Raw genomic sequence first — 25,951 nt, 5'->3', positions numbered from 1 at the left:
AGGAAAAAGTCTTCCCAAACACTGCAGCACTAGATACAAAGGCTGCATTATAAAACTTATCTATCGCGCACGGTCTGCAGCACATAACCTCATAAATCTGCGGTCCCTGTAAAGGAGATGCATAAAACAGGCCTTCGGAATCACCAGCTCACCACAGTGCCCAGTCTATCAAATAATCGCACCTCCCCCTAAAGAAACCTTGCTCTGACACCTCAAGGACCTTTTCACACTGCAAAGGGGCTGCACTTCCTGTGAGTTTAAAGTACCATGGAAAGCCTTGCATGGTTGATTCAATAAGCAGCCTTGTTCTTAAAGTCTATTACCAATATATCGGTCTCAGAACACCTTGGCTGGAGAGCAGACGTGACGTACAATGCACCCTCAAAACGTCCCAAGACCACTCAACACCGGTGACCTCTTTTATTCAAGCTCAAAGGTCACGCATGACAAATTAAGCTTTTTATGGAAACGTTCTCATCTTTTCCTTTTAATGATCGACAAAACCAACTAAATCATGACAAATGAAGGCTGCTTTAATTGATGTCGCAGCATCCTAGGGCGTTTCGGAGGGCGTTTTGCATTTCCGTTGAATACTCCACCTCCCCTCTCATCACACCTCTGAAAAGTAATTACTAAACGAACACAAAAAGGATAAGAATCCAGGGCAACCTGAGCGCGAGCTGACAGGGATGCATTTTCCTTTTAACAATTATTTTCCACTTCATTTCTTTCATGCAAATGACAGCTCAGTGATATACTACACAAAACACATTACTGTTATTGTTTAGGCAAGAAATCCAATTTAAATTCACAAGTTACAAATTATGCATTAAGGTAAGTGTGAACAATGTCAAATATAATTCCTAACATTATTTCTAAACATTCCTATTTTTGTGGGACAGCAGCCATCACCAAAAAAGTACTGTGGTGGTGGTACTTTTACTGTGGTAATTTTTTTTATTTTATTATTCTAATATATTTTAAAATGTAATTTATTCCTGTAACGGTAAAGCTGAAATTTCAGCATCATTACTCCAGTCTTCGGTGTCACATGATCCTTCAGAAATCATTCTAATATGCCAAACATTTCTGATTATTATCAATGTACAAAACAGTTGCTCTGCTTTTTCATGAGTCTTTGATGAACATATATTTCAAAAGAACAGCATTTATTTGAAATAGATTTTTTAAGAATCTAAATGTGTTTATTTTCACATTTGATCAACCTAATGTGTCCTTACTATTTAAAAAAACTGACCTTGAATGTATCATGGTACTAAATATTTACAATATACCATCAAATAAATGCCATATTATATTATGAAATATTCATACACAATATATACATACAGTCTTGTTCAAAATAATAGCAGTACAATGTGACTAACCAGAATAATCAAGATTTTTAGTATATTTTTTATTGCTACGTGGCAAACAAGTTATCAGTAGGTTCAGTAGATTGTCAGAAAACAAACAAGACCCAGCATTCATGATATGCACGCTCTTAAGGCTGTGCAATTGGGCAAGTTGAAAGGGGTGTGTTCAAAAAAATAGCAGTGTCTACCTTTGACTGTACAAACTCAAAACTATTTTGTACAAATTTTTTTTTTTTTCTGGGATTTAGCAATCCTGTGAATCACTAAACTAATATTTAGTTGTATGACCACAGTTTTTTAAAACTGCTTGACATCTGTGTGGCATGGAGTCAACCAACTTGTGGCACCTCTCAGCTGTTATTCCACTCCATGATTCTTTAACAACATTCCACAATTCATTCACATTTCTTGGTTTTGCTTCAGAAACAGCATTTTTGATATCACCCCACAAGTTCTCAATTGGATTAAGGTCTGGAGATTGGGCTGGCCACTCCATAACATTAATTTTGTTGGTTTGAAACCAAGACTTTGCTCGTTTACTAGTGTGTTTTGGGTCATTGTCTTGTTGAAACAACCGTTTCAAGGGCATGTCCTCTTCAGCATAGGGCAACATGACCTCTTCAAGTATTTTAACATATGCAAACTGATCCATGATCCCTGGTATGCGATAAATAGGCCCAACACCATAGTAGGAGAAACATGCCCATATCATGATGCTTGCACCTCCATGCTTCACTGTCTTCACTGTGTACTGTGGCTTGAATTCAGAGTTTGGGGGTCGTCTCACAAACTGCCTGTGGCCCTTGGACCCAAAAAGAACAATTTTACTCTCATCAGTCCACAAAATGTTCCTCCATTTCTCTTTAGGCCAGTTGATGTGTTCTTTGGCAAATTGTAACCTCTTCTGCACATGCCTTTTTTTAACAGAGGGACTTTGCGGGGGATTCTTGAAAATAGATTAGCTTCACACAGACGTCTTCTAACTGTCACAGTACTTACAGGTAACTCCAGACTGTCTTTGATCATCCTGGAGGTGATCATTGGCTGAGCCTTTGCCATTCTGGTTATTCTTCTATCCATTTTGATGGTTGTCTTCCGTTTTCTTCCACGTCTCTCTGGTTTTGCTCTCCATTTTAAGGCATTGGAGATCATTTTAGCTGAACAGCCTATCATTTTTTGCATTTCTTTATAGGTTTTCCCCTCTCTAATCAACTTTTTAATCAAAGTATGCTGTTCTTCTGAACAATGTCTTGAATGACCCATTTTCCTCAGCTTTCAAATGCATGTTCAACAAGTGTTGGCTTCATCCTTAAATAGGGGCCACCTGATTCACACCTGTTTCTTCACAAAATTGATGACCTCAGTGATTGAATGCCACGCTGCTATTTTTTTGAACACACCCCTTTCAACTAATTCAACTAATTGCCCAATTGCACAGCCTTAAGAGCGTGCATATCATGAATGCTGGGTCTCATTTGTTTTCTGACAATCTACTGAACCTACTGGTAACTTGTTTGCCACGTAGCAATAAAAAAATATACGAAAAACCTTGATTATTCTGGTTAGTCACATTGTACTGCTATTATTTTGAACAAGACTGTACATACACACACACACACACACACACACACACACACACACACACACACACACACACACACACACACACACACACACACACACACACACACACACACACACACACACACACACACACACACACACACACACACACACACACACACACACACACACACACACATATATATATTCATTCTGACAGAAGATGACTCTAAACCCATTTGGTGCTAATCAAGAGCCAACAGTCCATTCAAGCTAGGTGAGTTGGCATGCAAGCAAAAGATAAACTATAAATAACTTAATCAAGGTTAGTCACCATAAATCACCAATGCGAGAGACTCTGCTTATATATTAAGCATTTTTGGAGCTACAGCAAAATGGTCAAATATGCCATAAAATATAATCGGGCCATTGTGCCTTCTGATTATAATCTGACGCTGATATCAGCAATGCAGAATACCGTTAGCAGGGCTTCAAGTGAACGGCACTCTTATCACTGAATGCCTCTTGCAGAGACTGTTTGTGCTAATGCCCGTGGACAGCTACAGTTAGGCCACAGTCATTTATAATGGTGTGCTGTATCAGAGAAACTGGCAAAAGCCCCTTCATTCATCTGCGCATCAGATGACACTTCTCCGATTCCCATTATGATAAGACACAATTCATCTGTTGGCACGGCCAGGACACTGTCTCGCCATCGGACATATGGAGCCTTGATCTAGGTGTAGATGCTGCATTGCTTTTATAACTAAACATGAGGCCATATGCCTTTAAAACATTTAGGTTCAGCTTCACTTCCCAATCTATTTTCCCAGCTATTTTTTAATAATTTTCCTCCCATTCTTTGCTTATTTTAAACAACAGAGAGTAGATCATGCATGCAATATTCCAGCTTTTACCCTATATATATATATATATATATATATATATATTTTTTTTTTTTTTTAGGGCTGTCAATCGGTTAAAATATTTAATCGTGATTAATCGCATGATTTCATGAGTTAACTTGCGATTAATCACAATTGAATTGCACATTTTTATCAGTTGTAAATTTATCTTAAATTCAGTTTAAATTAAGTTTTTAATACTCTAATCAACATGGGTATGGAGAAATATGCATGCTTTATGCAAATGTACATTTATTATTAGTGAAACCACCATACTAAGGCTATTCAATAATAATCAGTAATACAACATGAAGACTAGACATCTATCAAAGGTCATAGATGCTTTTCAAAGAACTTGTTCATGTCTCTTAAGCCAAAGCTTAACAATTCAGAATAAGCAGTGATTTCTTTCAGTTTAAGAATATAAATAAAGGGAGTTTTTTCACTGGTAGTTTAATTCAGAACAGGGCCAGTTCGTATAAAAAATTGGTAATGTGAAAGCTGTCATGCGGACCAGAACCACACCATACCTGGAGGAGGTCCATAGTCCATGAGTAGGAATATAGTGCGGCCTCTATAAGAGATGCGCGCTCCCTATAGAACTGCTGGTATTTTGTGTGTGAGTCTATGGTGTGTGTGCCTAACGATTCACGCAAACAGTGCGAGTAACACGGATTTGGGATCACTCTTGTTCAGAAAAGTATCCTGCGTATTCGTTTTAGCCGATTGTAATGTATTTAGTTCAATAAAACACATGTACTGTAAGCGGTGATGGTGTTGATGATTTACCTCAGACATGAGCGAGAGTGAGCTTCAGTGCATTGCGCTCGGACTGCAGAGAATGTGCTCAGTGAAAAACGCACTTTTCTTTCGACCTTGAGGCAATAACTGCACTTTTGGTTAAAAAAAGTAATACTAATGTTAATCCTCGTCTTTCCCTATTAATGTTTGCTACTGCATCCTTTACGTCTATGGGTTATCTCAATTTGTCCAACTATGAGCTAATGTTACGCCACGGATCAAAATGCGCGCTGCGTTAATCGCGCAATAATAAATTTAGTGCTGTTAAAATTAATTTGTGTTAATGTGTTATTAACGCGATAATTTATATATTATATATATATATATATATATATATATATATATATATATATATATATATATATATATATATATTGGGACACCTGCTTTTAGGAGTTGGCCCACCCTTTGCAGCTATAACAGCAACTCTTCTGGAAAGGCTTTTAACAAGGTTTAGGAGTGTGTTTATGGGAATTTTTGTGAGGTCAGGCACTGATGTTGAATGAGAAGGTCTGGCTCGCAGTCTCCACTCTAATTCATCCCAAAGGTGTTCTTTTGGGTTGAGGTCAGGACTCTGTGCATGCCAGTCAAGTTCCTCCACATAAAACTCGCTTCTCCATGTCTTTATGGACCTTGCTTTGTGCACTGGTGCGCAATCATGTTGGAACAAGAAGGCGTCATCCCCAAACAGTTCCCACAAAGTTGGGAGTATGAAATTGTCCAAAATGTGTTGGTATGCTGAAACATTAAGAGTTCCTTTCACTGGAACTAAGGGGCCATGCCCAACCCCTGAAAAACAACCCCACACCATAATCCCCCCTCCACCAAACTTAGCACTTGGCACAATGCAGTCAGGCAAGTAGGGTTCTCCTGGTAACAGCCTAACCCAGACTCGTCCATCGGATTGCCAGGCAGAGAAACATTATTTGTCACTCCAGAGAACACGTCTCCACTGCTTTAGAGTCCAGTAGCAATGTGTTTTATACCACTGCATCTGACCCTTTTCATTGCACTTGGTGATGTAAGGCTTGGATGCAGTTGCTCGGCCATGAAAACCCATTGAAGCTCTCTACGCACTGTTCTTGAGCTAATCTGAAGGCCACATAAAGTTTTGAAATTAATTTATTTTGCTTATTTCTATTAAATATGTATTTTCCAGCATTTAAGCTTTAGTTTCTATAATAATTATCATCTAACAACAACAGCAAAAAAAGTTCAATGCTCAATAACCACATTTAAAATGTGTTAAATGGCAAAATTCCTTTAGGCCCCTAAATAGTAATAATGTACAAATCTGTCTATAAGCCCGATGTGTTGTTTCATCTTGAAACCCTGTAGGAATGATTCTCAAGACACAATATATGTCATCATACATATATTTATCAACAGCAAAAACAAACTGCATGGTTTATGTGGACTGGCCCTAGAACTGCTCAATCATGCGTCTATCTCTCACTGACTGACGGATAACCTATGTCCTCGTCTAAGAATCAACTGTCAAGCTAAAGAAAGATAAGAGATACCTCCCTGTGACACATTTTTGTGTGTTCTAAAAAAAAAGGTGATGGCTGCATATGTACTTACCAGATCTCATCACAGTTTAAACACAACTACATGCAAACACTGATGTGTTGACTGCTAGAACAAGTATTTGTGAAGAAGGTACAAACCGGTTTTGGTAGGGATAGGACTTTCCAGTAAGAACACTGTCTGTTTCCAATGAGTCTTAGTGCAGTCTGGAGCAGTGGAGAACATGACCTAAAATTCAAAACACAGCTGCATTAAAAAACTGTTTATGTTAACATAAGGAAAATGCTGTATACTAAGTCCTGCTTTTCGGATACAGGTCGCTTTTAAAAGATGATGTAAGTGGGTCATCAAAAAAATCGGATATAGTCACCAAATCGGAATTGTGCATTAAGACCTGCAGTGTAAATGCAGCCTTATATAGCACTTTCAACAGACCTATGGCCACTAAAGCGCTTTACATATTGCCTCACATTCACCCATTCACACACCGACTGTGGTGTCAGCTATGCAAGGCGCCATCCAGCTCGTCGGGAGCAGCTGGGGTTAGGTGTCTTGCTCATGGACACCTCAACACTTGGTCAGGTGGAACCGGGAAATGAACCACCAACCTTCCGGTTTGTAGACAACCTACATGAACCACTGAGCCACTGCCACCCGTTAACCAAAACTTTGTGTGATGTTGCTTCCAGGCCGATAGATGGAAGTAAAAATTTTAGTGAAAAAAATATTGCGAACAGACTCACACTAGGCCGCGCTGCATACTGGGATGGCCCTGCTGAATACTGTGAGATTATTTAGATGAACTGACGGGGTGTAAAAAACACTCTTTTACAAAAGCTGTTACTGGGACGGAACCCTTTGAAAAGGTTTTAATAAGTACCATTTAGGTACTAATATTTACACAAAGTATATACAAAGGTACAAAGGTATACCTTTTGAAAGGATACCACCATACTGACAGCTTGTACCTGTTTTGTTCTAAGAGTGAAGATTTGTGATCACTGCTAAAGGTAAGCTGGAATAGATGACAACGATAGAAAATGAGCATGCAATGTAAGTGTTAGCCCAAACAAAATGCAAAAGTCAATTTCCCAGGTCAGAAAACAAAGACATATAAACTGAATCAGGTCAGAGCACACATAATTGTTGTGGTTTTCCACCAGATCATTAACAGAAACTCAGAGGATGCCGTTTAAACGTCAAAAATAGGACAAAAGAACACTAGACCCCCTCCACGTCCTCTTGCATCAACTCCTATTATCAGAACCCAGCGCACGATCGTTCTCTCAGTGGCTGATGGGTTTAGCTTATTTCATTGCATGTTCCAGTTGGCCACTGGAGGAAGGCAAATGCTTATTTCAGCATTTAGGTATGAGAGGCTGGCGATTGCATTGCGATTGCCTCGGGCCTAAAAGACGGCAAGGCGTGACCGCAATTGCTCGCTGTTAAACAGCACAGCACTATTGCTTACCTTGTTTCCGCAGCTCTTGTCGAAGAAAACGTCAAAATAGCCCACGATGGCCTGGAATGAAATATGAGAGAGAGGTTAGAACATGACATTCTGGTAAATGCTCACACTTGTTTGGGGCAGCAGTAAGTAATTAGCAAAAGAGGCTAAAAGAAGGCATGTTGACAAGCGATTAAAAAAACAGTGTTGTGGAACCGCTCCCTATAAACAATCATTTTATTTAATAAAGACTACTAATGAAAAATTATGTATTTTTTTGTATTCTGTAGTAATACACACACAGTGTAAATTACACAATATTATGGAAATAAAAACTACCCTTTTTTGTCCCAACCTGCCCCCCAATGACAGTGGAGCAACTCTATCAATCTCAGGAGCATACTTGTAGTGGCAATGATGCAGAACTAATAGCTTTTAATCCTGACGCAGCTGACAACACGAGGGTCTGCTCGCTCACACAAAGAGCCCAATCAATGAGGGGAAAGAGAGGGGGAGAGAGAGAGAGAGAGAGAGAGAGAGAGAGAGAGAGAGAGAGAGAGAGAGAGAGAGAGAGAGAGAGAGAGAGAGAGAGAGAGAGAGACTTGAAAGAGAAGACACTGATAAAGAGAACACGGGGCATAAAGAGAGAGGTAAGCAAGACAACAATAGTAGGAAAAAAGGGAACACTCAATGTTTAAAAAGAGAGGGAAAGGAAAAATTAGAGGTGACAATGTTAAATAAGATGTTTTTTTAAAAATTATCTTTAACTAACTACATTTGGAGCATTTACAGACTTGGCTCTTCTTAGTATTGTGTGTAAAGAATCCTTGTGCTAAAAAATATTAAATAAAAGTTTAAATAAATAATGATAAAAAATACATAAAATTACCATTTAAATCCATTTAAGTCTGCCCACTAGTTGCAAATTTACAAAATAACTTTAATAACTAGAATTGAGATATTAATTATCCATTTTAATTAATTTTTGCGAAAAAAGATTATTAAATCAAGATACATTTACAAACCCGATTCCACAAAAGTTGGGACACTGTACAAATTGTAAGTAAAAACAGAATGCAATGATGTTTCAAATTTCACTATTTTATTCAGAATGCAGCACAGATGATATATCGTTTAAACTGAGAAAATGTACAATTTTAAGGTTTTAAATTTCATGGCATCAACACATTTTTACACTGTATGGCATCCCCTCTTCTTTTTATTACAGTCTGCAAACGTCTGGGGACAGAGAAGAGAAGTTGCTCAAGCTTAGGAATAGGAATATTGTCCCATTCTTGTCTAATAAAGGCTTCTAGTTGCTCAATTGCCTTAGGTCTTCTTTGTCGCATCTTCATCTTTATGATGTGCCAAATGTTTTCTATGGGTGAAAGATCTGGACTCCTGACTGGCCATTTTCAGTAACCGGATCCTTCTTCTATGCAGCCATGATGTTGTAGTTGATGCAGTATGTGGTCTGACATTGCCATGTTAGAAAATGCAAGGTCTTCCCTGAATGACGTCTGGATGGGAGCATATGTTGTTCTAGAATTTGGATATACCTTTCAGCGTGAATGGTGCCTTTTCAGATGTGTAAGCTGCCCATGCCACACACACTCATGCAACCCCATACCGTCAGAGATGCAGGCTTCTGAACTGAGCGCTGATAACAACTTGGATTGTCCTGGTCATCTTTAGTCCGGATGACATGGCATCCCAGTTTTCCAAAAAGAACTTCAAATTTTATTCGTCTGACTACAGAAAAGTTCCACTTTGCCACAGTCCATTTTACATGAGCTTTGGCCCAGAGAAAATGTCTGCGCTTCTGGATCATGTTTAGATATGGCTTCTTTTTTGACCTATAGAGTTTTAGCCAGCAGTAGTATTCGGAAGTATTCTTGAGCCCATGTTGTGATTTCCATTACAGTAAGGGCTGTCTAAGGGCCTGAAGATCACAGGCATCTATGGTTTTCCAGCTTTAACCCTTACGCACAGTGATTGATCCAGATTCTCTGATTCTTTGGATGATATTATGCACTGTAGATGATGAGAAACTCCTTTCTTATATTGCTCCACTATTTTTTTGCCTCAGCATTGGGGGAATTGGTGATCCTCTGCCCATCTGGACTTCTGAGAGACACTGCCACTCTGAGAGGCTCTTTTTATACCCAATCATGTCCTCCAGCTGTTCCTAATATGTACATTAAATTTTTCCGGCCTCTTATTGCTACATGTCACAACTTTTTTGGAATGTGTAGCTCTCATGAAATCCAAAATGAGCCAATATTTGGCATGACATTTCAAAATGTTTCACTTTAAATATTAGATATGTTATCTATATTCTATTGTGAATAAAATATAAGTTTATGAAATTTGTTAATTATTGCACTCCTTTTTTATTCACAATTTGTACCATGTCCCAACTTGAACTGGAATCAGGTTTGTACTTGAAATGCTAAATTACATAGAATATGAAGTCTTGTTTTCTGTGAAACTGATCAAAATGAATTGAGTTTAAAAGGAGAACAAATATCTGTCAATGGGCTAAAAAAAAATCAACTTAATTCAAAGGGATATTTTTATACTCACTGTGAGTTATAAAAAAATCCATTTAAATTAAGTTGATTACTTTTTTCAATACTTAAGTAAATGCATTTTGATTTAAGCATGTTTAGATATATGTATTTGAAAACAGAACAAAAGGAGGAAGATTTTTGCAAAAAAAATTTTTTTGCAATGTGTGCAACCTTTAATTCAATGACTATGCATTAAAAAAATTCTGCTCTGATTCTTTTACGGCCTTAATTTGTATAAGGGTGAATTAAGACATTTCAGCACCCAGAAACCCAGTTTAAGGTTGCTTCATTATGAAAGCTAATTATAAATGTACTTGCTGTCCCAGGGTGCTTTAGTAATTCTTAAATGTGTAGACAGGCATACAGCATATGAACCAGCAACACAAAAAAATCCAACACAATTCTCAAATACAAGCCAATCACTTTTTATAGGAAATGACAGTTGAGAGCAAGAGACATCACTGATGGTGTGATAGAAAAAAAGTCAGGTCAGTGCAATTATGGATTGTAATGAACGTTATCAGACATTATATGGAGCAATAATTACCAAATCAAGCTAATTGCTTATTGAATTTGTTAGGAAGAGTGGATTTGCGAGTCATTTGCCACGGCAGAGATGAACTTGGTTGTCGCTGATGACAACAGCTCATAAATATGATTGATTGGGGACAAGCATCATAACTTTGTCTTTTGATGACTCACATTGTTTCCAAGTATAATATTTCCCAGAATGCACCTGTTCTCAAATACAAATAGCAAAATACAGAAATCCACTCAGAATTAGTCATTTATATTTCTAACATATTTAAACATGTGTTTGTCATTTCAGAGAGGATTTCCCTGAACGAAAGGTTCAGACACACACACACATACGCACGCACGCACACGCACACACACACACGCACGCACACAGACACAGAGAGAGAACAGAGCGCAGTCACCCTATGAACTCCCAGGGGACACTGCAGTGATAATGTGAGCCATTATGTCTGAAGTATCCCAGAGACCTTGTGGGGAGACATACAGCTCTGGCTTAATGCCTGTGTCCCTCTCCCTCCCAACTATTAATCCTCCTCTTTCTTCTGTTAAAACAGCTTTAAGAGGACAAAGCCACAGCAACATAATCAAGGGTTTAGTAGCACATCCACAAAGGACTGGTGTTCTGCATTAGTCCTTTATATGGGCTTATTTTTCGATACACAAAAAAACTAGTATCCGTTTCAAACAGAATTAAAAAAACAAAAATTCAGAAAACTAATAATGCTCTCTCTTGCATAGGTCATATTTTTTTATAGGCTTGATAAAATGCAAAAGGTATTTAGTCTCAATCAGCTTCAAAACAAAAAGCATCTATTGTGTTATACAAGTACAAAATAAATAGATTGAAAAATAGAACTTGTGCAGGGATTAGTTTTCTTTGTGCGTGAGAATTCCTTAACATGCGCAAAATTAACTTTTTCAAAAATTCATGAAAAAATTAGTGAGGAGGAGAAAAAGAGCCATCACCTTTCCACGAGGAATGAAGTGGAACCTGAGGCTTCTCATTTCCAGGAGGCATATTTCATTACTGGACTGTAGAGAGACCTCCATGACACAAAGCGGCACAATTCCAAAATATATTTTCTCACTATAATAGTGGAAACAACTTAAAATACTCATACAGATAAGAATAAGACATTATTTCCCGGGTCAATTTTATTTGTGTGTACACTCAAAATAAAATGTTTTTTTTTTTTTATTAAATAAAGAAAACAAACAAGATACCGTTTTCTGCCGTGTCGGTTTCCTTTCCATGAAGTTTGTGGAGCGCGTCACAAAAAATAATAATATCTAAACTGCAAGTGCCATTTGAATTTCTGTTTTGGGTTGGTGCCATAGACCGTAAAAAAATATGGACGACTCGACATAATCCGTTTCCGCTTGCCAGAGTTGAAGCTTTCAGGCGGCCTGCACGGCGCGGACATCTTGGGACGAGTCTGCGTAGTAGCGATTTCGGGACCGGAGTTGCAGGAGAGAGAGCAGGAAGTAGAGCAGGAAGTACAGTCGGGATATCTAAAGCCCACCCACACTCTCACAGATGCAGAACAATTAATTATGTTGGTGTGAAATAAACAGTTATGGAAATGTAGAAATTAAAGCTAAAGCTCTAATCTGCTCCCAAAAATCCCGAAACAAGTCTGTTAGTGCCTCAGTGACAACTTCACTCAGAGAAGCCGTCAGTCTCAGCTGTCAATCATGACGTCACACCCCCCGCATCAAATAACTAACTCAAACTAAACTTATTTTAAAAACGAACACTTGAAATTAAATCATCGTGATGATAACTGCCTTCAATGACATAAACTAACTTTGGGGAAAAAATATTTGAAGTGTAATTTTATTATTTAGTTTTCCTCACGTCCATTAGAAAACACAGAGGGGCGGCTATACTGGGACCGGCCACCAGGGGGCGATCGTGGCACGAAAGCTTCAGTATCTGAGAGGGATACTGCAGGCTTGGTTGGTGCATTCTTCAGCTCTTTTTTTCCTGTTGTGGCGGGTAGCAAACAGCGTTGCATTACTGTGTGTGCCCCCTTTTGGTTTGGAGTGTGGATCGTAGGTGTGGGACAAAATACTGTTATGGCAATATATTGTTGTCTTTCCCTGTGCAATACGAGAATCGATACGTTGGCGCCAAATATCAATATTTTAATGAATAAAATAAGGCGCTCAAAATTGATTGACTGATTTTAACAGGATGGCGGACAGCAATGTGAGTCAAATAATAGATGCCCCAGCTATGTTTAAGTCCAGTCTAGAAAACTTGCACTTGACCATATAGTGATGCATCATTATAGGATTGTCTAGGAAATATATTGGTTTTCACAGAATTGCTATATCGTGATATTATCGGTATCATGAGCCATGTATTGTATATATTGTGAGGTACCCTGTGATTCCCACCCCTAGTGGATCACCTGAGACAAACTGTATTCGGTGTCTGACTGTATGAACCGAGCCGAACCGTGACTACGCTCTGCTCTGTTTGGGACAAACACATGTACTGTTACACCCCTAATAGGTATAATAGGTTGTTAGTCCTTTTAAATAAATGCACAACGTTAAAGATTAATTAATTGATTATATTTATATTTACATTTTAAATATTTTTGGTATTGTTTTAACATAATTAAAAAGATTCAACCATTACCCTAAATTATTTCTATAATTAATCTTAATTGGTATAATACAACTAATGACTGCCATCAACTTATTTTCCATAAGTCAGTTATTTAAAAGAAAAAAAGTGCAGCATCTCCAAACCGCTTTCCTTTAAAATGGGTTCATTCTTTTTGTCAGCGTAAATTGCCCAGAAATGTCAACAGAAACTGGGACCCGACAAAAGAGGACGTGCACTGAAAACACAGGGGTCAGAGCCAAGTAACTCCCTGCCAGAAATAAAACTAAATAAACCCCCCTCCATTAACGCACCGGGGCGGAGTGAAAGAGCAGACACAAAAGCTCATGTTGTGTGGGGAAAAGGGGGACAAATGGTGGAAACTGAGTCTTTTTATTCTCATCAAAGTGTTCAGCCTTCACACCCGGGGAATGTCGGAGATAAGTGATGTGCGCGAGCTGTTTCCCGGCCCAGGAGGCGGCGCATGGCGCAGCTCAGCGAGTCTACCTGAAGAACAGGTCCGGGGAAAATTAATAATTATCATCATCTCTAACACCAACGGGGAGCAATTCATCATCAAGCCCTTTCCAGCGCTATCATGTCGGAGCAGAGCGTGGTGCAGCCAGATACAATTATGCGGCGAGCTGCGGAGAAGGGAGAGCTAATGCGCTTTTGATGGGGTTTATTCACGCGTGCGAGGCGTCACACTCGACCACCTCGAGCTCTCCGACCCCCCCTTCTCCACCCGGCATCTCCCCTTATTCTGTGCACAACACACACCAATGCCACGGAAATTCCCATTCCCGTTATTCTGCTTTTCCCTCGGAGTTTGACGTTCCGCCGCACTGGAAGCGAATATACAGGGTTTAATTAGAGGGGAAGGACATTACTGCAGAAACACTCAGTCACCTACATAGTGAACTTGAGTAAAGACTGAAGCAGAAATGCTGTAAAAAGTGGTATCATTAGTTAAAACAGAAAAAATCTATAACCTTTCTTCCTTCTCTTCTATAGGGTATGATTGGAACACTTAGTTTTGGTTCCAGAACCCTCAAATACTAAAACAAATATAGCACTAATTATTATGAGCTGTAATTATAAAATACTTTCACTAAAAATTCACTAATTCAGGTAATTTGTAATAAATAAGTGGCAAAAATTGAGCCTCCCATTAAACGGTTATCAACAGCATTTATGTACAATAAAAAACATGACTGTTTATGCGGGCATTTAACATTTGAAACAATGGTGCTGTATTCACTACAGATACATGTTCTTATACAGCTAAAAATAAGAATAATATTTTAGTTGAAATAGACAGTCCAGACAATAAAATCTACTGTACGATCCAGGGCTGAATTAGCCATACAGGCATATACAAAACTGAAAAAACTAAGCCTGGTAAAATCTAGTGTTGCTTAATTATGAAATTGCATGTGACGTCAAGAACAGAGTGGGCATGTACACAACTGACATCACTGCTTTAGTCTAGTGATGTTAAAATAGCCTCACATTAGAGTATTTATTAGTCTCCCTTACAGAGTAAGTAAAACACATTCATTCATGCCACAGATTAATATAAGAGCATATTACAAAGCAAACCAACTGTATTTATCATGTACAGTGAATTCAGGTTGATTAGGGCACTTTTTCCTAATCATCTCAATGGCAAAAAAAGTGTCCCAATCAACCTGAATTCACCCCTAACAATAAAAAAAAGCCAATTGGTTAGGCAATGACATTTAAAACTGCTTTTACAGACATTGTGAGCATTTACTAAATTGCTAAATTACGACTATTACTACCACTATACTGAGGTCAAAAGCTAACAAAGAGTATGTTCAAAGTGTTTTTTGTACAACTGTGTGTACACAGGAAGCAGTGTAAATATATGTGAAGTACCACACTGCTTCCCAATCATCTATACTGAAACTCCATTGACCTGATTTTACCCAAGGAGTTTCAGCTATAGCCCAGGGATTTGGCCATATCTAGAGCTGTCCCGCTGTCAACATCACCCCAGCGTTCACTTACTGGAAATGTCACATCAGCTATAAGAAATAGCTTTTTAACAGAAACTAAATGCATGATAACTATAAAGATAACTATACTGATAAATATGGCGTCCACAACAGCAGGCGATATTATTCTGTTTGTTCTAAGTTCGTTCTGCAGTTTCACCATCTGCACATTTAAATGCTCAAGCTCTTTAAAGCAGGATGGATTTTGATTGGCTCTCAATGCTTTTCTTCAGCTGGAAAAAAATAAATAAATCCTTCTAAAAAGTGATTCCAATGATATTGTCTCCCTGTGCCGCTCTCATTATAGTTATGGTTTCTGATTATTATGTTGAAAACAGTTGTGCAGCTTAATATTTTTGTAAAAACTGTGATTACATTTTATTTCAGGATTCTAATAGAAAAAAGAACAGCATTTATTTGTAACAGAATTTTTTGTTACAATAGAAAGTCCCATTATAACTTTCAATTACAAGTTATTAGGACTTGCTTATAAGGTCTACTAGTTCTTATATCTATCTTCTATAACCACTGCTTTGTCTCTCCACTCACATTTTACAAATATGGAGAAAACAAGCATTATCCCTACTTATTTTTTTTCTCCATATACAATCATTACCAGCATTGTTCTTGTCACAGCTTGATGTAACATGAAGTGTCCTTAAGGCAAATCACCACTGACACAAACATAATGCACAACCATCTTGAGATGTGCTTCAACTGCACATCACAATAAATACAAAGCTGTTGGTCCTCAATGTTAGCTGCATTATTCTGGCAAACCGAGCATACGTTTTGTCACATGACCATATATTTAGAACGATATATGGTCATATCATATACTGCTTGGCATAAATAGAAAGATGTGTATTCTTTCTATTTAAAAATAATCAAATGATTTTTAGTAGTTTTAGCTTATTTTCATGCTTGTTTTGTCTTATTTTAAATATTTTTAAGTCATATTGTAGGTCCCTTGAAAGTTTAAGGCCCCGCCCCTGCAGGAAATATTCTAAAATACATCTTGAATCTGAAATATAATTTTAGTTAGTTTTACAAGTAGCACAGCTCACTCCACTTTTCCCTATTACTTGGGCCAAATTTTCAAATGTGAGCTTAAAGATACGTATTACATGTATCAAAATGAATCTGGCACATTTAGAAGGGATATTTTTTTTTTCCTGGAGGGAGGTAAGAGAGAAAGCAAGAGAGATACTGAGAGAGAGAGCGCGAGAGAGAGGAGGGAGACTGCCGTCCCTGTGGACAACGTGAGTCGAGGACCAGTGCAACTGTAAGAGCGAGCGTTATTTGTCTTCCGCCGGCCGAGCACGAGAGCGCAGGGTAGCGCTGTTCATTTAATGCAAGGTTAGGCAGCCTGATGTGATGAATGGACTGTCGGCAGGAGAATAAGTCCATGCACTCAATCATGGGGACGACAGCATTTTCCCTTCGTTTTTGGGGTGCCTCCATAATTATATGACAAAGCAGTGCAAAACAGGCTGCTGAATCCCATCTATGACTATAAACAGATTTTTTTTCCCCCATTACACTCAAGGATATATAACATTTGAAAATTGGCTATACCTGCCTTTGATCTAAAAATAGATTTTTTTTTTTTTAACAAGGAGGAAATCAGGATGTGCTTTTCCATTACTGGAGAGCACCAGAAAAAAAACGAGATGATGTTTACAAACTCCATTAAATCCAGAGTAACTCTGAGAGGGGAAGGGAGATAATAATATAGTATTGATTAATCCATAAAAGCTATAACAAAAAGAAACAGGAACAATAATGCTGGGACAAAACTGGGAGACAAAAGAAAAATTACACTTGGAATTTCAGCTGCTTTTTTTGTTCCGTCTCTTACCAACTCTCACTTTTCATTGACAAGTACAAACACACACACACACACACACACACACACACACACACACACACACACACACACACACACACACACACACACACACACAAAAACAAAAAACGAAACTACATGCATTTTGCGGGAAGAACATTGTTTTGGTTGTGCTTCGTCTCTGTGTGACTATGTCGACAAATATGGTTATCCTGCTGCTCATTCACTACTAGACGTAAGAGATATGCTATATTACATAAAGTTTTGGGACGCCTGCCTTAACATGCACATGAACTTTAATGACATCCCATTCTTAATCTGTAAGGTTTAATATGGAGATAGCCCACTCTTTGCAGCTATAACAGCTTCAACTCTTCTGGGAGGGCTTTCCACAAGATTGAGGAGTGTGTTTATGGGAATTTGTGACCATTATTCTAGAAGCGCATTTGTGACGTCGGGCACTGATGTTGGATGAGAAGGTCTGGCTCGCAGTCTCCGCTCTAATTCAACCCAAAGGTGTTCTGTCGGGCTGAGGTCAGGACTCTGTGCAGGCCAGTCAAGTTCCTCCACATAAAACTCGCTTCTCCATGTCTTTATGGACCTTGCTTTGTGCACTGGTGCAGTTATGTTGAAACAGGAAGGGGCCATCCCCAAACTGTTACCACAAAGTTGGGAGCATGAAATTGTCCAAAATGTCTCGGTATGCTGAAGCAGTAAGAGTTCCTTTCACTGGAACTAAGGGGCCATGCCATAGGGGCCTAAGGGGCATAGTCCTGAAAAACAACCCACACCATAATCTCCCTCTCCACCAAACGTTACACTTGGCACAGTGCAGTCAGGCAAGTACTGTTATCCTGGCAACCGCCAAACCCAGACTCATCTATCGGATTGCCAGACAAAGAAGCGTGATTCATCACTCCAAAGAACAAGTCTTCACTGCTCTAGAGTCCAGTGGCGGTGTGCTTTATACCACTGCATCCAATGCTTTGCATAGGAACTGATGATGTAAGGCTTCGATGCCGCTGCTCGGTCATGGAAATCCATTCGATGAAGCTCTCTATGCACAGTTCTTGAGCTAATCTGAAAGCCACACAAAGTTTGGAGGTCTGTAGCTTCTGACTCTGATGAAAGTTGGAGACTTCTGCACACTGTGCCTCAGAATATGCTGTGATTTTACGTGATTTTAGATGATTTTAGTTGCTGTTGTTCCCAATTGCTTCCACTTTTTTATAATACCAGTAACTGTAACACCTTTGAACTGAGCACCTGAGAGCAACCCATTCTTTCACATATGTTTGTAGAAGCAGTCACCTGAGGCCATGGAAGTGACTGGAACACCTGAATTAAATTATTTTTGAGGGGTGTCCCAATAGTTTTGGCAATGTAGTGTATAACCAGTTTAGATGGAAAGGATCTTAAGCTGACTAGCTGAAGACGTTACTGTAACTTTAACCATTAATATACACAGTACTTCCTTGAAAATAAATTCCAGCACAGTGCTACAACAACCATAATGAAATGACCCTTCACAATAGATAACACTTTACAATCAACTCTTTTAAAGCTACATAAAATGTCATAAAATTAAAAATTAAAAAATTAAATGAAAATAAGTTATCATACTCACCAGTTGAGTAATAAAAATGCCATTTCCACATCGCTTTTACAAAGTTTCCCTCAATCCCTCAGTTCTCACCATCTCCAAAAAGCTAGCCGATGTTGATTCTTGTTTTATTACGAGCACTGTGTTTAATTCCGGGTGAATCCTATGAGGTTCCAGTTTTAGCTGCTCCATGCCAATCTTTCTCACTCGTTGTGATAACTAAACTATGCCACTCCTAAACGCGTCCAAGTAGCCGGGGCAACTTTTTTACTATTTACAGATATGTTGAGACACACAACGATGAGTGATGTATGCACACATTTTCCCACAAAAAGCTTGGGAACGCGGGCTTACCATAGTGAATAAGGGTAAGACAAATACACGTTTTGGAAGAAGGACTGATGCATTGACTTATTTAAATCTTGAACAAACAAAAAAATAAATAGTGCACATTTAAATGGGACAAGCATGGCATGGCTATTTTTATTCATTTACCTTTCTGTTTCCCAGTACTAGAATGACTTTAATATCCACTCACTCTATTTTATCTCTCACATGGAGACATGCAGTTGAATTTAGGCCATGAAATAAAGCAAACCTTTCACTGCCTGTTGTAACCTTCACCTATAAGAAAACCCATCCTTCCATCAAACCAGACTGATGTCTGAGCTACCGGACACATCGCAGCCATCTCCCCACCACTAATTAATCTTCACACCTGACAACCTTGATTAGCTCTGAAGATTGAAGTGTGTTTGTGTGCGAGTTTGTTGGTAAATGTGTGTTTGTGTGTGTGTGTGTGTGTGTGTGTGTGTGTGTGTGTGGGCTGGATCTACTCACTGTACAGAATGTGCTGGCTGTTATCTTCAGAGTGAAGCCTACAGTGAACTCCAGCTCAGACACAGTCACATCGCCACAGTCAATAGTCTAGAGAGGGACACAAACAAAATTTCTTTAAACATCCTATAAAGTAACAGAGCTGGCTAGAAAAGTTTAGAACAATAGAAGTCACAATTCAGAGGTTCTTGGACAGTTAACACTGGATATCAATAGTCATTTAAGACAACTTTAGACATTCGTTTTTTTTCTTTTTTCTTTACTTTTTTGTTGAGAAATTATATGACCTAGACCCAATCTCAAGTTGACAACACAAGGACACACAATATACTGGAGCACATGCACTAGTTTTTAAGTGCTTGATGGAATAAAACATTTTAGAGAACGCAATACAACAAATAAATTATACTTTACATTATACTTGCTGCACATAAAAAGATAAAATAAAAAGGAATTATATATTGATTACTAATTTTAGAATATCAATGAATTACATTTAAACATTAAAAATAGATTACAAAATTATTTAAATAGTTTAATTTAAGTTTATTCATATAATTAAACAGCTACATGACAGAAATGAAATAAAAAACCTTTTAAATATCCTAAAGCAGTAAATGTGGCTATAGTTTAAGTGGAAGACGTGTCATTAAACGTTGTAACAGAATTCCACGCTAGAATGTGTTCATTTAATGGAACTCTGACCACCGTTAAATGGCTTTATTGGGCTGGGGCAGTGAGATAATGGAAGTAAGATGTGCAACGTTTCTGCACAGAGAGGAAATGATGGATTTGTGCATTGAATTTTCATTATTGCTTATGTTTCAGTCATTATATGATCAAGGTCAGGGAATATAATGCAATTCAGCCCCATAGTTTAATAAATGGTTACAATTGGTCACATTTTGTCTGAGAAGATGCAAATGATAGGAATTTGTAAAAACTTTGTTCAACCTACTCTTAGGCACTTAGGCACCTGGTTTTAAGATTCACTTTGGTTGATCGGCTTGCAAGTAGAAAAGGGATTTACACATCTCTTTTATCCACTTTCAACCACTTTTCTCCTGATTTCTTTGAGGGGAGGGGTATGTTTTTTTGTTTTTTTTTTACATCTTTCCATCTAATGGACAAAATGAGCTCAATTTACTTTACATATGAATGCGACTGGACACGGCATAGAAACACTCACAGAGAATTAACTTTAATTTATACTCTGATCGCCGCAAGACCATGCCGAATGCTGTGTGTGCGTTAGAAATCATTGCGCTTGGTTCGTTTTTCATCTTTAAAACAAACTAGGGTCTTCAGCCAACCAAGTTTAAAACCCGTCTGACTAGCGCGCTTCCCATTTTGTTTACGCATTAGGTCAGTAGATGGAGAGTAGATGGTCTTTTGTGGCTGTTGAACACATTTGACCACATGAGCGTTTACACTACGAAAGCAATCCGGTTGAATGCGTTATGGACTACCTCTTTAACCCTTGTATAGTGTTCGGGTCTGTTGGACCCGTTTTCCTTTTTTATCGAAAGAAAAATGATATGATTAATTATTTTTCAAACTGAGACTCAATGGCCTTGGCTCATTTTCTGTGAGGAATATATATCAGAACATATTTTCATGACCACACACTGTACACCCCCCCTATACATTTATATTACACACAGAATATTCGGGTCCACTGGCTAATAAAAGTGTGGGAATTGTAGGTCGTGTGTACCTTTACTCTGTCCTCCTCCTGTCAGGGCTGCTGTTAGTGTGTGTGTGTTCATGTATATGGTTTATGAGGACACAAATGTGTATAATGACATGGATATTACAACATAAACATGGTTTATGACAATATCTGTGTCCTCATACTAAATCACACTAAATGGTGTTTTTTGAAATTCAAAAAATGCCAAAAGTTTTCTGTGGTGGGTAGGTTTAGGGGTAGGGTTAGTGTAGGGGGATAGATTATACAGTTTGGAAATTAGAAAAACCAGTATGCCTATGGAGAGGAACCATACACCACATATCCAAGTGTGCGTATGTGTGTGTTTGGGGTGGGGTGGGTTGCGTGTGTGTGTGTGTGTGTTATGTGTGTGTGTGTGTGTGTGTGCATGAGTGTGTGTGTGTGTGCGTGCGTGTGAGAGAGATTGTGTGTAAGTGTGAGAGAGTAGCTACAAAAGTGAGTTTTGTTTCTACCCCTGCCATTCCCACATGACGTTGCAATTCTTAAATGTGATCTAACAAAGGTAAAGAGAAAATATTAACCATATATGCTATTTATATTGCTTGTAATTGGGATGAAGTAAACATCTGTTGAGTATTTTAACATAACATTTTTGATTTTGTTGAATTAGAACCCCTAAAATGCAGCAGGTCCACCAGAATCCACGAGCACTGGCTGAGTAACAAAAATATGAACACCACACAAGGGTTAAATGATTGAAAGTGAACAAATCGTTTTAGACCCCGTTTACACTTGAAGTCAGTGTCATCCACTTGTGATCCAACTGACCAAAATGCATTCAAATACCAGCTGAAAACAGGGCTTTATTTTTCTGTTAAAAATCGATCTACTAAAAAATACCACGACTATACAACTGTAATAGTGTTCATTTTTTGCTCCAATTCACTGGTGGTATCTTCCACTTCATTTTTTTTAAATCACAGAAAGAACAATGCAAAGCATGTGTGTGTTTTTCCTCATAAGTGTTTGTGGAAGGACATAGCAGGAAGTGATGAGTAGTGGTGAATTTTACTAAGGAGTACTTTAAACAAAGATTAGAATAATCAATCAGGCATTCTATCACAGACGGCCTCCGAGGCTTTACTTCCTCTCAAACGTCTCTCGCTCTCTGCTCACAATCTGTCACTCCCTTCTCTTCATCTTCTGCTTCATCCTACCTACATTCTCTCCCCTCTTCCCTCTATCTCAAAACGAGGCCACAACACAGGAAATTGGCTTTCTGTCCAGCCCAGACTCAATTAATTAGGGATTCAGGTGATCTAATGATCTGCACCAAATCCAATAAGACAGACATTGGTGGTGGTTGAGGTGAGTCAATGTAAAGTGCTTTGAGTGCCTAGAAAAGCGCGATATAAATGTAACGAATTATTATTATTATTCATTCCATTATGTAGTTAAAAAGAGGGGATTAGTAAGCAGATAACTCAGACATGTAGGAATAGTTCACCCAAAAATGAAAGTGACAGAATAAACCACCATCCACTTTTGTTGTATGGAAAAGAGCAGCTTGGACGCTGGACATTTGGAAAAGAGTCATTTTTGGGTAAACTATCCCTTTACACTACCACTTTGGACAGTAAGATAAGATTATAGGAACTGTATGTAAGAAATGTATTTCATAAAATGGCCCTGATTTGTCATAGAAATCAATTTCATTTCAAATACTTATATCAGTGACAACAGTAGTCCAGCCAGGATATTGTCGTTTAAAAGTTGTTGTTGCAGCCCTCAACTGATGTCGATGTTGATATGTGTTTTTGCCTGGAGCTCCGCCCTCCACATATCTACCAATCACGAAGTCAGTAATGTTTTGGCATTCTGGTTGCCAGCTCTGCTCTAGTTACCACTGCTGCAGATTTACAAACGTTCCTGCTGATCCTGCAGCCTATCTGGCAACCTCGAGTCAGGGGGAGGGGAAACACCTCTCTACAGTCATTTGAAAGTGATTGCAGTACCAGTTTTGGCCACAATCTTACATACCCTTCCTTTAAAGCTTATCTAAATTTTCAGCCTCATTACTCCAGTCTTCAGCATCACATGATCCACCACAAATCAGCTGTTTTGCTGCTCAAGAAACATTTATTTTATTATCAATGTTGAAAACAGTTGTGCTTCTTAATATTTTTAGGGACAATAAAATGTGTTGATTAGAGTATTCATTTCTTGAAATTTTGAATAGTGTGGAGCTGTGCTGTGATATTATGTAAAGTAAAGATTTACATTTACATCTGTTCATTTGGCAGATGCTTTGATCCATTGAGACTTGAGGAACACAAGCAATATGTTTTCCTGAAGGCACTATTAAATCTCAATAGATGACACACTTCATTGATCCCCTATGGGTCATTCAGAATTAACTAATCATTTCACTGATAATTCCCTTCAGACTTTTTTTATGGAAAGACCCTAATAAAGTCACCATCTTACTTTAATCACGGCAGGCTCTGAAATGACTGTCTCAGGCTTCAACACCTCCACTACTGCCTCTGGTATCACAGCCTTCTTCATACACATCATCTTGAAGCCATAAACATCATCCCAGAATGCAATGCGGTCACTGTGTTTCTGAGTGTCCCCAACCGCCGCCAGGCTGATATTGCATCGGTCCGGATAGACTGTAAAGAAAGATGATAAATGAAATTGAGTAAAAGACATCAACTGCAGGGCTTACATATGATATATGTACAAAGTCAAACGAAGCCCTCATGAATCAATACTTTACATGGCAAGAGCATTATTCATTTAGCAGACACTTTCTTATCCAAAGTGATTCATGGTACATATTTTGCTACAGTCAACTTAGGAGCCATTTACACAACGGGAAGCTTTTTTATATGAAACCCGTTTTCAAAAGTTAGCTTTTTCAGGCCCCCACAACACCAATGTTGTGCAGATGAATAGTCAAAACGGCCACTGTAAACTACAAAAACGAGAATTTGTAAAAACGTCATGCATCAACTACTGTTTCTTTACAAAGTGAAATCGCCAACTACTGGCTTGGCAGGAATAATACATTGTTTTTAGTCATTTTCACGGATCCGTGTGAACGGGGATGGTTTTGACAACGTTGTCGTCTGTATGTGAAAAACATACGTTTAGTAGACAAGGGAGACACATTCACGTTTACACCTGCTGGTTTTATTAATCTCATTCAACCACTTCTGTCCTTATTTCTTCGAGGAGAGAGACTATGGTAGTGTTGTCATAGGTATTAACTTCGGTGTCAAGTAAATACTGAAATTATTAAAGAAAGTGACAATACCAGCATTTCCCTCTAGCCTTTTGAACACTGTTGAACTCTAATCTAATGGACAAAATAAGTTTGCACAATTTACATATGAACTCGCCCAAAAGCAACGGGAAAAATATAAGGAGACCAGCATTTTTTGTTTCCGCTCTGACAGCCACAGGTCCACAACGAATGCTGTGATTGAGTGTTAGAAATAATGAAGGGTGAGAGAACAATGTGCTCGGTACATTTTTTACTTCAAACCAAACTTGGACCTTCAGCTAACAAAGCGCGCTTCCCATAATGTTGGCTCATTAAGTCAGTAGGTGGAGAGTAGATGGTCTTTTGTGGCTGTTCGAACTTCGAACGCATTCGACCACATGAGTGTTTACACAATGAAAGCAATCTGGTCTAATTCGTTTTCAACTCCTTCCGATCCTGGTCCGATCAAACAGACGAGCTACTGGAGCTAAAATTGCTCAAGAAGTTAATGCTGGTTCTGATAGAAAGGTGTCAGAATACACAGTGGGAAACAATCCGGTTGAATGCGTTTCAAATCCCTCTGGAAGTGATTGAAAGTGGACAAGATCAAAATGTTTTAGACTCTTTTTTTTAGACTCGTCCACTTGTGATCCGATCGACCAAAACACAGGGCCTTAGATTAAGCTCCTAAATCATACCTTCTGGGGTTTGAACCAACAACCTGTGGCTTACTGGTCCAGAACTTCAACCACTAAGCCATATCACATCCATTAAAAGATTAATGTGCAGCTTTTGAGATCTCTGGTGCAGTGGTTAGCTCACATGATCTAGACATATCTGGGCCACAGTGCTCCCAGGGAAGCTGGTTCGAGTCCATTAAACTCAAAACGACTCCAATTAAATGTCCTACATTTGTAAACTTTGACTGCATATTAACTTGTTGCCATTAAATACACAAGCACTGAATGTTTGAGCAAACTCTCTGGCACGAATCAAAGAAAAAAAGCAAAAGGCAAAAGAAGAAAAATCTTTCCAAACTACTTGGAAACAGTGGTTGAATATACCACAATCATGACAAGGCATAACGTATATTAATGCACCGATCAATATAGTTTACAAACAATTAAACTGCAAACTGTAAATGTGTACGATATACACCGATTAAAAACGCAAAGATCCTTTAAATTAATATAACACCAAAAACAAAAAAATATGAATAGTTTTTACAAAAATCAAGGTTTTATATAACTAATAACTAAAGGATAAGGAATGGCTAGACATTGTGTGGGCGTATTAGACCTCATCCTTTATACAAATGTGCAATAATGAGCACATCTATCACGGAA

The 25,951-nt window shown here is 38.4% G+C and overlaps 1 protein-coding gene across 2 annotated transcripts in view; it reads right to left on the bottom strand.

The window, feature by feature from the left end:
• The window catches only part of prmt3 (protein arginine methyltransferase 3), a 69,453-nt gene that overhangs the window by 3,333 nt on the left and 40,169 nt on the right, over positions 1-25,951 (bottom strand). For both annotated transcript variants that reach the window (XM_067451971.1, XM_067451970.1), the window contains exons 12-15: positions 23,822-24,009; positions 19,666-19,752; positions 7,647-7,697; positions 6,316-6,403 (exon numbers count right to left, since the gene is read on the bottom strand). In XM_067451971.1, coding sequence (XP_067308072.1) covers positions 6,316-6,403; positions 7,647-7,697; positions 19,666-19,752; positions 23,822-24,009 — 414 coding nt within the window. The remainder of the gene's footprint in view (positions 1-6,315; positions 6,404-7,646; positions 7,698-19,665; positions 19,753-23,821; positions 24,010-25,951) is intronic.

Source organism: Pseudorasbora parva, chromosome 1 (genome assembly GCF_024679245.1).
Source record: "Pseudorasbora parva isolate DD20220531a chromosome 1, ASM2467924v1, whole genome shotgun sequence".
Classification (NCBI taxonomy): Eukaryota; Metazoa; Chordata; class Actinopteri; order Cypriniformes; family Gobionidae; genus Pseudorasbora; species Pseudorasbora parva.
Note: the sequence above shows the minus strand (reverse complement) of the source record. Positions and strands in the feature narration are given on the sequence as shown.